Here is a 13,397-nt window from a genome sequence, read left to right as displayed (position 1 = left end):
TATTGGGGGACTGGCCTCTTCCTCTGCCTGGGATTTGGGCTTGTGGGAGGAGGAACCTGGCGGTGGGCCTCCAGCCTGCCCCAGGGGTCTGACCACCAGGTTACAGCCTGTGGATCAGATGGCTGAGCCACACACAAAGTTTAGAGCCTCACCCTCTCACTTCACGTCCTGGCCCCTTCATGCCTCAGTTTCCCCATTTGGAGCCAGGGCAGAGTAACACTGTGTTCCCTCGGAGCTGTTGTCAGGGCGGCTGAGTCAAACACAGAGGCCCACCCTGGCACGGAGCCGGTGGGCACTTGGTGTCCGGGAGCTGTTACAAGCTTCCTTTGAGCGGGTTTTGGAAAAGTGGCCTCCTCGAGTCCAGTTGGGCACAGCAGTTCAGGGACACCCCCTTGGGCCTCCCTTCCCACTTCCCTGGGAGGAGGCTGCAGTTCCTTTACTCAGCTGACCTCCACCTGGCACCGACCTTCCTGTCCGTCCATTCATTTGTACCTTCATTCATTCCTTCCACAAGTGGGCATGGAGCACGTAGGCGGGCCGGGGCCCTGCCAGGGACTCAGGAGCTTTCACACCCAATTCACACCTGTTCGGATAGAATTCCCAGCACAGGGGCGCCTGGGTGGCTCAGTTGGTTAAGTGACTGCCTTCGGCTCAGGTCATGATCCTGGAGTCCCGGGATCGAGTCCCGCATCGGGCTCCCTGCTCGGCGGGGAGTCTGCTTCTCCCTCTGACCCCCCCCCCCCATGTGCCCTCTCTTTCCTCTCATCCTCTCTCTCAAAAAAAAAAAAAAAAAAATCTTTAAAAAAAAAAAAAAGAATTCCCAGCATAGCTCATGGGGCAGGTCCTATTATTCCTGCTTTACAAATGGGGAAACTGAGGCATGGGTTGCTGGAGGCACCTCCCGAAGTCACCCCCACAGAGAGTAAGTGTGGCCCGGGAGGTGGTTACATGTTCTCACTCGGTGATCGTAGAGACAGCCCTGGTTTGGTTCCAATCTGAGCCAATTTAGTACTTTTCAGAAAAAAAAAAAAGATTTTTTTGTTTGTTTCACGGTTCAATAAAGAATGACTATTTTGGCTTGGCTGGATGTTCGACCACGTTCTGTGGCTTGTCCCAGGTTTTGGTTTTCGGCTCTGTTCTCTTCTTGCCTGTAAAAAACCTGGAAATGACTGCCGTGGGGGGCTGGAGGGGCAGGCTGAGGAGCGGAGGGGGCTGGGGGCTGCCAGGGCCCCGGGGTACTGCTCAGCCTTTCTGTCCTGGCCCGCCACACGCAGGCAGGGCAGCCGAGTGCCTTCTCTGATGGTGCTGTCCCGGGAATGAGAGATGGGGCGCAGCATATCTCAAACACTGGCCTGGGTGTGATGTTCCTTCCGGCCCCCCCGCCCCCCAGGACAGCAGGGAGAGCCAACCCCGTGTGTAAGGGGCTGTTCTTGTCAGTCCTTCTAGAAGCACAATGGGCCTCAGGAGGGATAGGCCAGTGCTGTCCCCTGCCGGGGTAGGCTGGACACGGAGCTCCTGACCGCGATTGTTCATTTGGGGGACAGGGGCGGGCAGGCCTTGGGGGCGGGCTGGGGAGGGCAGGAAGGAGGCTCCCCGGGGTCTGCCCATCCCCTAAGACACCTCCCAGAGCTAAAAGTCTTCTTCTGTTTTCTCTTGCAGTTACCGAGAAGGAAGTTCAGCAGTGGTGAGTAGCTGTTTTTCCCCGAAACTGTTGGCGGGGAGGCTTTGGGCTGATGGGACAGCAGTCCAGCTGCCCAGGACAGGGGCACGGGGAGGGGCTTCTGAGCTTGGCTCCTCTACCAACCTGTCCGAGGCAGCCTTCATTTAGATTTTTTTGTCCACAAGGGGCTGATGTAGAGCCAGTTGAACTGGAGTGGAGAGGGGGTGTTGGGGACTCCTTGGCTTGTGTGTCATCTCTAAGGACCACCGGGCCCTGCTCACCAAAGAGAGGGGTTTGGACCAGGAACGAGTCAGGAGACTGGGTCCCAGGCCTGGCTTTGTCACTCAGTCACTGGTGGCCTTGAGAAGTCTCTTCCCATTTCTGGGGTTCAGCGCCCTCTTCTATAAAGTGATTGGTGAGACTGGACCAAGGATGGCAAATAGGTTTTCTCTCGGATGCCGGTTCCGTTCAGTCTGTAGAGGCTGTCCAGAGTGCCGTGTTAAGAAGGGTTCTGAGGCTGTATGTCATGGAGCAAAGGGAAAGTATAGCAGTGAGGGATTAACGAGGGCTGTAACGGATTAGTGATGCCTGCCTGGGCTGGGGGAGACGGGAGTGGCATATTGTCTGTCACCTGGTCACCTGTGGAATGTGGCAGAATGTAGTGCTGACAGGGGAGGCTCACGCTAAGGTAGACCTGAGGTTGGGGGGTTAGGGAGGGGAGGAGGCAAGCCTGGATAACTTCCAGGAAAGTTTGGTGGTTTAGAAATGGACTCTAGAATCCTGACGAGGCCTCAAGTGATTCTCTGAGCCTCAGTTTCCCCATGTGTATGGTGGGAATGATGACTCACTGGGAAGACATTCCCTGTGAAGGTCGTAGCACGGTGTCCAAGAGATGACAGCCATGTCCAGTGGTCTTCTGTGCGCCGTTCAGAAGAAACTGAGGCCTGGAGATGTGCCCCCCGTCACAGCCAGCCGTGGTGGGCCTGCAAGGACCCACACCGTGAGACTCCGGGCCAGGCTCCCCTAGGGGCCAGTCCGTACAACTCCAGGTCCCTGAGTCCAGGCGGCAGAGGGTGGGAGCTGCGGCTGCCCTGCCCAACTCTGCTGACCGCATGCTGGACCCCCAGCCCAGTGGGTGGAACCCGGATGTTGAGCTGGCTACTCCTGCGATGGGGGAGGCGGGGGAAGGGGGGGAGCGCATGTGGAGGGAGCAGCCGCTGCTGCCTTCTTCCTCCCCCACATCCGAGGACCAACATGTGGGTCTGGTCTGCCTCCGACCTCATTTTCACTTCTGCACTTCCCCAGGTGAGCGTTCCAGAAACGTTCCTACTTCTAGGTCTTTATCCCCGTGGCTCTGCCTTCCAGAACTCCCCGCCCTTCCTTCCTGGGCCTTTGTCTACTCCTATCTCCCTTTCGGAGCTCCCCACCCTTCTTTCCTACCTTCCTAGGCCAGCTGAGCTCTCCTCTCCCAAGGCTCATCCAAGTCACCTCCTCCAGGAAGCCTTCCAGGATTCCCCATCTGTATATTATCCCCCTCCTTCCCACCTGGCAGCCAGAGGGATCATTGTTGAACAAAAACCTGACAATGCTCGGCTTCTGCCGAAATCCTGCCTGATGCTCAGGTGAAGGCCGTGCCTTCGGCATCTTTATATGGGGATGAGGACCGCTTTGGTCTGACCTTGTTGACCCCACCAGTCTCACTGCCATCTCCTTCTGCCGCCTGGCCTGCCTGAACTGCTGTCTGTTCCTGAACTCACCTCACCCCCTGGGCCTTCCTGAACTTTGCCTGGTCTGTCCCCCTCCTGGGGACACCCCTCCACCTCTTTGCTTGGCTACTATCTCCCCACCCTCAGGGGTTCTTCCCTGAGACCCCTGGGCCCTCAGGTTAGCTTAGGGGCCCCCATCACAGCCAGGGACACAGCCCGTAGCAGTTACTCATCTGTGAGCCTCCCTGCCTCCTTTCCTGGCCCTGAGGGCCGGCCCTGCCCTGTTCGCCCCTATGCCCCTGGAGCCTGGCCACAGCAGGTGCTCAGCCCCCAAGAAGCACACCCCAAGTGCTTCCCATACATTGCTCTTGTCTCCTGGGAGCTGCCCTGGGGGCCCACATGGTGAGCCCTGCCGGGCAGGGCAGAAGGTGCAGTCTGTCCCGGAGAGATGGCAGATGCTTCCCCAGCGCTGCTGTGTACCCTGCGAGCTCTCAGACGTGTCCTCATTCAGTTCCTCCTCACTGTCACCCAGAGGAGTGTCCCATCTTGGCATTTCCTAGACCGGGCCCTTGAGTCCCCGGGCCCTGCCCTGCTTACACCTGTGCTTCCCCCAGAGAAGGCAGGGCAGAGCGGCCAGGCAGGCTCTGGAACCAGGGCGCTGGGCTTGGGTACCCACACCCCACGTCCTGCGTGAGCAACCTTGAGCAAGTTGCTGGACCTGTCAGTGCCTTGGTTTTCCATCTGGAAAATGAGGGTAATAATAGTTAAATATTATAGGACTATTTTAAAGAACAAGTGATGTATTCACATAAAGCATCTGGAGCAGAGCCTAGTAGCCCTCTCTTCGTTGGTGGTTTTAACAATAATCCTGCTATCGTCATCAGTACAACCCATGTGGCAGTCCTGAGAGTCACGGTCCCCTTCTCGTTATGACAATGGGGAAGCCGAGGCCCAGACAGATGGAGTGCCTTTGGTTCATTTGCCAAGCTGGTATTTCAGCTACGACCTGGACAAGGACTCGGCCGTGGAGGAGAGTTCCAGGCACAGGGAAGAGTGAGCGTGAAGGTGCAGTGAGAATAGACTTGGCGCTTGGCATGTTTGAGGGTTTGAGGAACAGCAGGGAGGCCAAAGAGGCTGGCCTGTGGAGAGCATTCGTGGAGGCTCCCATAACAGAGCTGGGGCCCTAGGCCTTGTGACACCCAGTGCTTGCTGTAGGGTGACTGTCTCTGAAGAGCTTATAAAGACAAGAACTGATCTTTCTTTGCCAGAAAGTTCTGTGAGCCTCGAGTGCATGTCCTCTGGTTCATTTTGGTGGTGCCTTCAAGCCTAGGAGATGGTTGACTCAGTGCCTTCCTCTGGCCCTCCTGGGTCAGCCCACGACCCACCTCACTGTGGTATTCTAGAATGGCTACATCCTGTAGGGTGAAGCTAGACTGGGGATGGTTAAACAGGGCCACTCATGCCACCACTTTCCCCGCCGGCGCCCACAGCAGACACTGGTAATGGATCACAGATGATCGCACTCTGGATCAGTTTCCTCCAGTGCTCAGGGCGCCCAGTGCCCTTGTTGCTGGCCCACAGAAGGAGCCCATCTGTTATCCCTCGATTGACCCGAGCCTCACTGGTTCACTGGGACTGTAGGTAGCCCACCGTCCCCTCTGTCTTTTGCACAGGAAACGGGTAGGATGAGCAGTTGCATCCCAAGTGCCCTGGGCCCTTCTCAGAGGACCCTTTGCCACCACAGCTCCCAGCCAGCCCCTTCACGTCCTCAACAGCTCTCAGGGCACCCAACAGCTGGGAACGACGCCTCCCTGGGAAAACTTGGGCTTCCCAGGATCTCTCCCCTCACCTTCTCCCTCAGCCTTGCTGGGCATCCCCCTACTTGCTGTCCCTCACCCACACCAAGCTCATTCCTACCTCAGAACCCCTGTCCTTGCTGTTCCCTCTGCACCCAGATCTTGGCATCTGCACCCAGTGTCCTCTCTTCCGAGAGGCCTGTCCTCACCACCCAGTCCCTGTTTCTCCAGCATGCTCTAGGATCCCCTTGTTTTGTGCTGACTTTCAGTAGCCACGATGCAGCAGGGGAACCAAGGCCCAGGGCTTTTTTTTTTTTTTTTTTTTAAGATTTTATTTTTAAGTCATCTCTACACCCAAGGTGGGGCTCGAACTCACAACCTCGAGATTAAGAGTCCTACGTTCCACTGGCTGAACCCAAGGCCCAGGGCTCTTACATGATTCTGTGATGGGTCGTGGGCCATCCAGGGAGCAGAGGCAGAGCCGGGAGCAGCACTCGGGCCTCGGTGCTGGTCGGGCGCAGGTCCTCGGGAGAGCCCAGGCCAGGCTGCTGCAATGGGGTGCCCAGGCCAGCGTCATCAGGGCTCAGTCTGCACCGGGCTCCCGCTGGGTGCCCCTCGGGGTCATCTTGGGGGCTCCCAGCCCCACGCTGCCATGCTGTTGTCTGTATTTGCAGGAAGGGGGCTGGAGGCTGAGAGGTGAGGCCAGTGTCGGGGTCCACAGCCAGCCTGGGTCCCTGCGCCTTGCTCTTGACCATCTTCGTTCCCATGCTGAGCCCGGTTTGTCACTCTTGGAAGGTCAGGAACCGCAGTGAGGGCTAAGAAACTGCAGCAGGTCCCAGGCCCTTGCAGATGATTGTGAAATTGCCATCACTCAGAGGGCAGACAGCAGGGCACAGATAATGCCCCCCTACCCCCGCACCCACCCCGGGTCCCAATGAACACAGGCAGAGGGCCTGGGAGCTGGGAAGGAATGGCCAGAGGCGTGTGTTGGGTAGCAGCATTATGGGTCCTGGTGCCTTTCTCTCTTACAGTTTCTATTTCCCAAATTTTCTTTTTCTTTTTTTTTTAAAGATTTTGTTTATTTATCTGACACGGAGAGAGAGAGAGAGAGCGCACACAAACAGGGGGAGTGACAGGCAGAGGGAGAGGGAGAAGCAGGCTCTCTGCTGAGCAGGGATCCCAATGCAGGGCTCGATCCCAGGACCCCGGGATCATGACCTGAGCCGAAGGCAGCCGCTTAACTGACTGAGCCACCCAGGCTCCCCTCTATTTTCCAAATTTTCTGAAAAAACTGAAGCTCAGAGGGATGGAGACACTTGCCCAGGTGGCCCAGTGCTGTGTGCGTGTGTGTGTGTGTGTGTGTGTGTGTGTGTGTTTGGAGTCGGGGTCCAGCTCCCTCCACCTCCGTGGCCCAGGCTGTGGGAGCTCCATCCTGCTGGCTCTTGCCTGGGCAGCCCCCCAAAGCTGAAGACCATGGGGGCTGGCGGGGAGGGCAGGAAGGAAGAGGCATCCTCCTCATGGGTTGTGTTTACGGGAGGGGGTTGTTTGCAAAGATAATGGGAGAAGAATCCGTCAGGTGTACACGGAGGCAGCTGGGGCCGCACTGGGCCTGATGGCCGGTCGGGGAGAAGCGCTCTCGTTTATCCGTCTATTCCGTACCCTTCCTGCTGCAGAAGGCCTCGCTGCCTCGCTTTACCCTGGGCCTGGCGGGAGAGGGGCGTGCAGGGAGCTGCAGCCTGGCCTCAGGCTGGCTCCCACAGGGCAGAGATCCCTGGGAACTGAGAGCACTGAATCCCCAGCAAGTCTTAGCAGGCTGGGGCCTTTGGGCCTTGCTCGGGGTCCTCCGAGAACGAGAAGCTGAGCTGGAGTTGGACCCCCCGTGTCATAACGAGGATTCGTTCATTCATTCACTTGATCATTCATTTGTCTGCTCAGTAAGTCTTTCCTGAGCACCTGCTATGGGCCAGGCCAGTGCGGGGGGCTGGGGGCAGCCGGCTGTGAGGGAGACAGGTGCCTGGAGTCCCCTGGGGGAGGGGACACAGGCATGGCCCAGGCTGGCCCAGTGGGGAAGCCCCTTCTGTAAGTGGCATTCAGCCTTCCCTGCTTTATGAAATGACAGGTTTCTTCGCCCCTTTCCTTTTCAAAGAAGTGTAAGAACGCACTTGTCAGGTCTGCGACTTTCTCTTCTCATCCCCACCCTGTCTCGAAGAGCTGGCTCCCAAACGCAGCCAACGCTGTCGAACACCCATGCTCACGGGGCCGGGGAGTGTACTTGCTGTGTGCGTAGACACTGGGCCCATTTCCCAGACTCGGTGCCATAGCTTTGTGTCCGATTCCCAGAGCCGCCTCTGGCCCCCCAAGAGCTAAGACCCCTGTTCTCGAACAAGATTTCAAGACTAGCGACAGGTACAGAGATAATCGATTTGATAAAATGTCGTCTTCTCACCTCAATAAAAAGATTACTTAAAATCAAAAAATAGCTTCCACGAGTCCTAGTAACGAAGGACGGTTTATAAAAGAAAAGGCAAATCTAGGTGGAGTCGTGATTGTAGTTTGGTTTGTTTTTTCAAAGGTTTTGTTTTCTGCAACCATCTTTTAAAAGTAGCTCATTTTTTAGTGGGTAAGGGTTGGTTGCCTTCACGGTTTGTTGATTTATGTGGATATAAACAACTTTTATTATCTAGGATTTGTATTCTATATCACATGCTGCGTTACACCAAACTATATCTGTGTTTGATATTTTCATGCCTGATCTAGAACATTCTGTAATAATTTTTTTTTAAAGATTTTGTTTATTTGTCAGTGAGAGAGAGAGAGAGAGCACAAGCAGGGGGAGCAGCAGAGAGAGAGGGAAAAGCAGACTCCCCGCTGAGCAGGGAGCCTGATGCGGGGCTCCGTCCCAGGACCCTGGGATCATGACCTGAGCTGAAGGCAGACCCTTAACCGACTGAGCCACCCAGGCGTCCCTCTGTAATGATTTTAATTCCTTTTTTTTTAATGTGGTAAAATACACATAACATAAAATACTACCCTAACCATTAAGGCTGCGTATGGAGGTGGCCTCCATAAAGGCTGAGTGATTGGACGGGGCGGGGGCTTCAGGGGCCTTGGTGTACTGGAACCTCCTCCGTGGGGCAGGTGGCAGGACAGGGTGCCCGGGGCAGGGGGTCTGTGGCATCTCGGGCTCTGCTGTCTGGGAGAGGTCGGGGGCAGGAGCTTGGCGTCCGGCAGATGTCCAGGACATCTTTTGCGATCTGCCATATTGCTGCCATTTGTCGAAGCTCACCCAGGGCCTGGAAGGCAGGTGCTGTGTTGGTCTCCACCTCACGGATCAGGAAACTGAGGCCCGGAAAGGGGAAGTCACCTGCCCAGGGTCACACACAGGTCAAGGATGGTGCTGGGATCGAGCCAGGTCTGACGGGGAAGGCTGAGCCCTTCCTTTTCAGTCCTTTAAACTCTAAAAAAAAATTAAACTTTTTTATATTACAGACTTCGTGCATGCTCAGTGCACGGAGCTAGTAATAATAAATAAAAGAAAAAGATCCTTCCACCTCCTTTCCACTACGCATGATGCCTGACTTGCTGGAAGTGTTTGTCCCAGAGAGTGATTTGGTCTGCAGGGGCCAAGGGGGACTTCTCTAAGGGAGACACCAAAGCCGAGAATGAAAGCGTGGGTGGGAGTCAGCAGGGTAGGGAGGGGAAGAGCAGGCTGAACAGAAGGCGTGCTGAGTGAAGGCCCTGAGCCAGGGCAAGACGTAACCTTCCCCAGCCTCAGTTTCCCCATCTGTAAAACGGGCATAATCGTCCTTGCCTCCTGGGCTCAGTGGGACCGTGGGGTGAAATTGTGCCTGGAGAGAACATAGCCATTTGCCTGGTCCTCAGTAGCCCCCAGGGGTAGTTGTTACACAGAAGAAAATACTTGTGGTAGACCCCTCAAGCTCATGGGGTTCCCAGAGGCCATCTAGTTCAGCGGTTCTCAGCTGGAGTGGTTCCGCTCCCAGGGGATATTTGGCCCTGTCTGGAGACCCTTTTTGTTGTCCTAACGTGAGGGCAGGTGCCACAAACATCTAGCAGATGGAGGCCAGGGACGCGAGACAGGCCCCTCTCCCACTGAGAATCATCCAACCCCAAATGTCAGAGGTGCTGGGGTGGGGAAACCCGACTCCCGGAGCTGGTCTGAGTCACTTATTTTACCAGCAGGGAAACTGAGGGGCATTGCAGGGAAGGGGCCCCTCAGGGTCTCTGTCCCAGCGAGACAGGACGGGGCCAGGCTTGGCACGCAGGGCCTGGGCTCCTGGAGCAGCTTTCCTGGTGGCTGTGCGTCTGAAGGAGAGCGGGACGGACCCGGGCCTGTTGGAACCTGAGGCCCGGGCCCTGGGTGGCGGATGGAGTCACTCCGTCATCCTGCGGACAGGAGTCCTGGATGTGAACTTCCTTATGAGGTAGCAGCCCCCCACCGGGTGCCGGCAGCGGGGAGGGGGCGTGTGCCTGGCGCGGGGTGTCCCGGCTCAGCCAGCCTCAGGACTGGGCCGTTTTGTCAAGTCCCGGCCTCAGAGCTGTGACAACTCACAGGGTGAGTTAGGGCTCTGGGTAACCGGGGTGTCTGGGACAGCTCCCCATCTCTGCTCCGGCGAGGCAGGGTGCCCCCACCTTCTGATAATGAACAGCGGGGTGGCGCAGCGTTTGGGGAGCACGGCCTCACCATGTGTTTATGCAGCCGTGTTTCTGCCTGGCTGAAGGAGAGGCGGGTGACGTGGGAACCCAGGAGGCAGGAGACCCAGGTCTGAGCCCTGATCCTGCTGCTAGCTTGCTGTGTGACCTTGAGCCAGCCTCTCACCCTCTCTGGGCCCTCAGTTCCCTGTCACAGAGCAGTGGGGGGCCATCAGTGGGTCTCTAGCCATCTGAAGGAAGCTCTCAGGTTCTGGCCAGGGTCCTCGGGGCTCAGGAAGAAGACACTGGATGCCTGGGCCCCCACTCCGTCTGTCCCCATCTGGCAGTTTGTATGCTGATCCGTCCATCCATCCATCCACCTCCCTGGACAGGCATTTACTGAGCCCACATTGTACACCAGGGCCTGTGCCGGGCATGGGGCACTGCAGTGTCAGGGAGGTTACGGTCGGACGGGGACACAGCCTGGAGACAAATGGGATACGGCGTGCTGGGGTCTTCCGAGGGGTGAGGGAGCAGAGGAGCCTGTGAGGCTCTGGGGAGCCTGGCCAGCATTCGTGGAAGAAGTGACAGCTAAGCTGGGACTGGTAGTGGTGGGTGAGTGAATTAGCCCAATGAAGAGAAGGAAGATGTATGTTTTGCAGGCAGAGGGACCTGCAGCTACCAAGACCTGGAGGCTGGAGATCGTATGGCAAGTTCTAGAAGGTGTGGCTGGGTGTGAATTATGGAAGTGCCTGGCAAGAGGAGGCTGGGCCATGGGGCTGGCGCAGCCTCTAATTGGTATTGCCTCCTGGGGGTGGGCTTCCCGAGCCCTACTGGGACAGTCTCTGCAGGGGTAACCGGAAAGGCCCCCCACCGAAGGCTCCCCACTGAGGCTGGCCTCCCTGCGCCCCGCCAGCCCCCAGTTACCGCAGGGCCCCCACCGTGGGCCCAGGCAGCTGCTCTCCGAGCTGAGGACTCCTGCTGCTGAGCGAGCTGCCTTCCCCTCCAAGAGCCGCCCCCTGAGAGCCACCCGCAGGGACCCTCCGAAGAGGCTTTTGTCTTCTCTTTATTGTTTTTAACAGTCTCTGCAGATCACTTAGGTAACATACATCCATTGTGGGGAAATGAGAAGCTCTGGGGGAGGCCTCCACCCTGGCATCCAGAGTGATCTGGGGACAGCAGAGCCTGTCCCCACGTGGACCATCAAGTCCTGGCACCAGGCTTGTCCCCTCCTCCTGCCCAGGGACCTGTCTTGACCAGGGAGCCTGGGGCCATGGACCAGGTCTTGTCCCTGCAACGCTCCTTCACCCTGGCTGTGTGTCCTGACTAGGTATGAAGTTTGGAGCTCAGAGCGCTCCGCTGGGAAGGAGAATTTAGAGGGACCTGCACTGGGCTGGGTCCCTTCCTGGTACCAGTGTTGGGAAGCGCACCCGACCTCTTGCCTCATTTCTGAACCCCAGCATCACTAAACCTACCTCGCAGGGCAGGGGTGACTCACGAGGAGCAGCCATGAAGGCTGAGCTCTGTGCCCGGGAAGGTCCAGGCGGAGGGTGAGATGGGGCAGCCATCTGGTTACTGAGCAGGGAGCTGGCCTCCCTGGACCTCTTCTCCACATGCCCCCTCTATGAATGAGCCCCGGCCATGGTGCCACCTCCTAGGGCCAAGATGGGGTGCCCGGAATCCCCTCCCTGGACACGAGGGTCTCCATTAGAACAGAACAACGGGGCAGGTGAGTCTCGGCGACCCTGTGTCTCTGAGCATCTGGGCTCTTCAGTGTTTGCCTTCGACCCCCGCCTCAGCTCTGGTCTGGGTTGCGAGGACGAGCAAGTACCCCTCCTGAGCCTCAGTTTCCTCATCCTTCAAATGGGCTTCACTGTAGACTTGCTCACCAGCTGCCGTGGGCGCTCCAGGAGAATGGGTTTGCAGCGAGGGGCCCCGAGAGCTAGGAGCTGGGAGCAGACAATGGCTGATCCCTCGCTAGCTTCCCTCTATGCTGGGAATCCCCCTCCTCCAGCTGGGTTGCTAAGCTACACACAAGAGCCAACTCATGAATTACTTTACAACAGCTCATCTGAGTTCATAATACTAAAGATCATGCTGTTGATGATTTTTTATGCCCAGGCCTGGGGTAAGTGTTACCTCATCATCTCATCTGATCTCGACAAGATCGCTATGAGAGCTGTCCCCTTTTATGAATGAGGGGATTGAGGCTCAGAGAGGGGAAGGCACTTGCCCAAGGTTGCACAGCCAGCAAGGGGCAAAGTTGGGATGTGGAGTATAAAGCCATGTCGCCATCAGCGGGCATCTGCAGGATCCTGTGCTGGGCACTGGGAATACCGGGTGGACAAGTCCAATCGGAACAAACCAGGGTGCCCTTTGAGCTCGCTGCCCGGCTCCCGTGTCCATCAGTGCAGATCCCTGGGAACAGAGGTGGGGGAGGGAGGTGTGCATATTGTAGGGTGCAGGCATGTGGGAGGAGCCAGCTGCCGGCCCCATATGGTGGCTCTGCCCACTCTGTGGTGCCAGGAAGGGCTCAGTGGAGAAAGTGGGGGAGGCGGGAGTGCCTGGTGTAAGAGCGCCACTTTGGGGAGCTGGTTCGTGTGAGTTTTGTTGTAGCCCCGCTGTGTGGGGGGCAGAGCTGGGGGGCCAAGTGCTCTATGCACAGTGTTCATTCTCATGGCGTCTCTTATTCCTCCTTGGATGGATGAGGCTCAGAGAGATGCAGTCACCTATCCCAGGCCACCCAGCTAGCCAGAGACAGAGCTGGGATGAGCCCCCGCTAGGACGTCCAGCCCACCACCCCCATGGGGCACCGTCTCTTTTTTTTTTTTTTTAAAGATTTTATTTATTTATTTGAGACAGAGAGAATGAGAGACAGCATGAGAGGGAGGAGGGTCAGAGGGAGAAGCAGACTCCCTGCCGAGCAGGGAGCCCGATGCGGGACTCGATCCCGGGACTCCAGGATCATGACCTGAGCCGAAGGCAGTCGCTTACCCAACTGAGCCACCCAGGTGCTCTGGGGCACCGTCTCTTTGAACCAGGATTCACAGCCTCCCGGGGCGCTGGGCAGGAGCTGCGGGTAGGTGGGTGATTTCGGCGCCTCCTTTACCCTCTCTCGCTGGGTCTGCGCCTCCAGGTACAAAGGCTTCATCAAGGACTGCCCCAGCGGGCAGCTGGATGCTGCAGGCTTCCAGAAAATCTATAAGCAGTTCTTCCCATTTGGAGATCCTACCAAGTTCGCTACGTTTGTTTTCAACGTCTTTGACGAAAACAAGGTGAGCTGGGGGTTGGGGGGGCCTGCGCCCGGCCCAGAGTCCCCTCCCTCCCGCAGGCGCCCGCGGCATCTCCGCACCCACGCTCTCCTGCCGGCCTTCCCTTCTGGAGAAGGAACACACACATGCACATACACTGATGCATACAAATGCGTGCCTGCGTCCGCACACAAACGTGCGTACACATATGCAATTCATGCACTTACACGTGCTGCACAGAGATGTGTATGCGTACGTATGTTTGTACATACAGGCATGCGCACGTTTGTATACCTTGCCCTTTCTCTTACAAGCACAGAATGCAAATGCCTGC

General features: G+C 57.2%; 1 protein-coding gene across 1 annotated transcript in view; it reads left to right on the top strand.

Moving 5' to 3' along the window:
- NCS1 (neuronal calcium sensor 1) overlaps window positions 1-13,397 on the top strand; it is a 52,314-nt gene that overhangs the window by 22,491 nt on the left and 16,426 nt on the right. Inside the window, exons 2-3 of the mRNA XM_035015615.1 lie at window positions 1,660-1,684; window positions 12,949-13,087. Of these exons, the coding sequence (XP_034871506.1) occupies window positions 1,660-1,684; window positions 12,949-13,087 (164 nt within the window). The remainder of the gene's footprint in view (window positions 1-1,659; window positions 1,685-12,948; window positions 13,088-13,397) is intronic.

The sequence above is a fragment of the Mirounga leonina genome, unplaced genomic scaffold (genome assembly GCF_011800145.1).
Source record: "Mirounga leonina isolate KUSES-001 unplaced genomic scaffold, KU_Mleo_1.0 Mir_170, whole genome shotgun sequence".
In the NCBI taxonomy this organism is placed as follows: domain Eukaryota; kingdom Metazoa; phylum Chordata; class Mammalia; order Carnivora; family Phocidae; genus Mirounga; species Mirounga leonina.
This window is presented reverse-complemented; position numbering and strand designations above follow the sequence as displayed.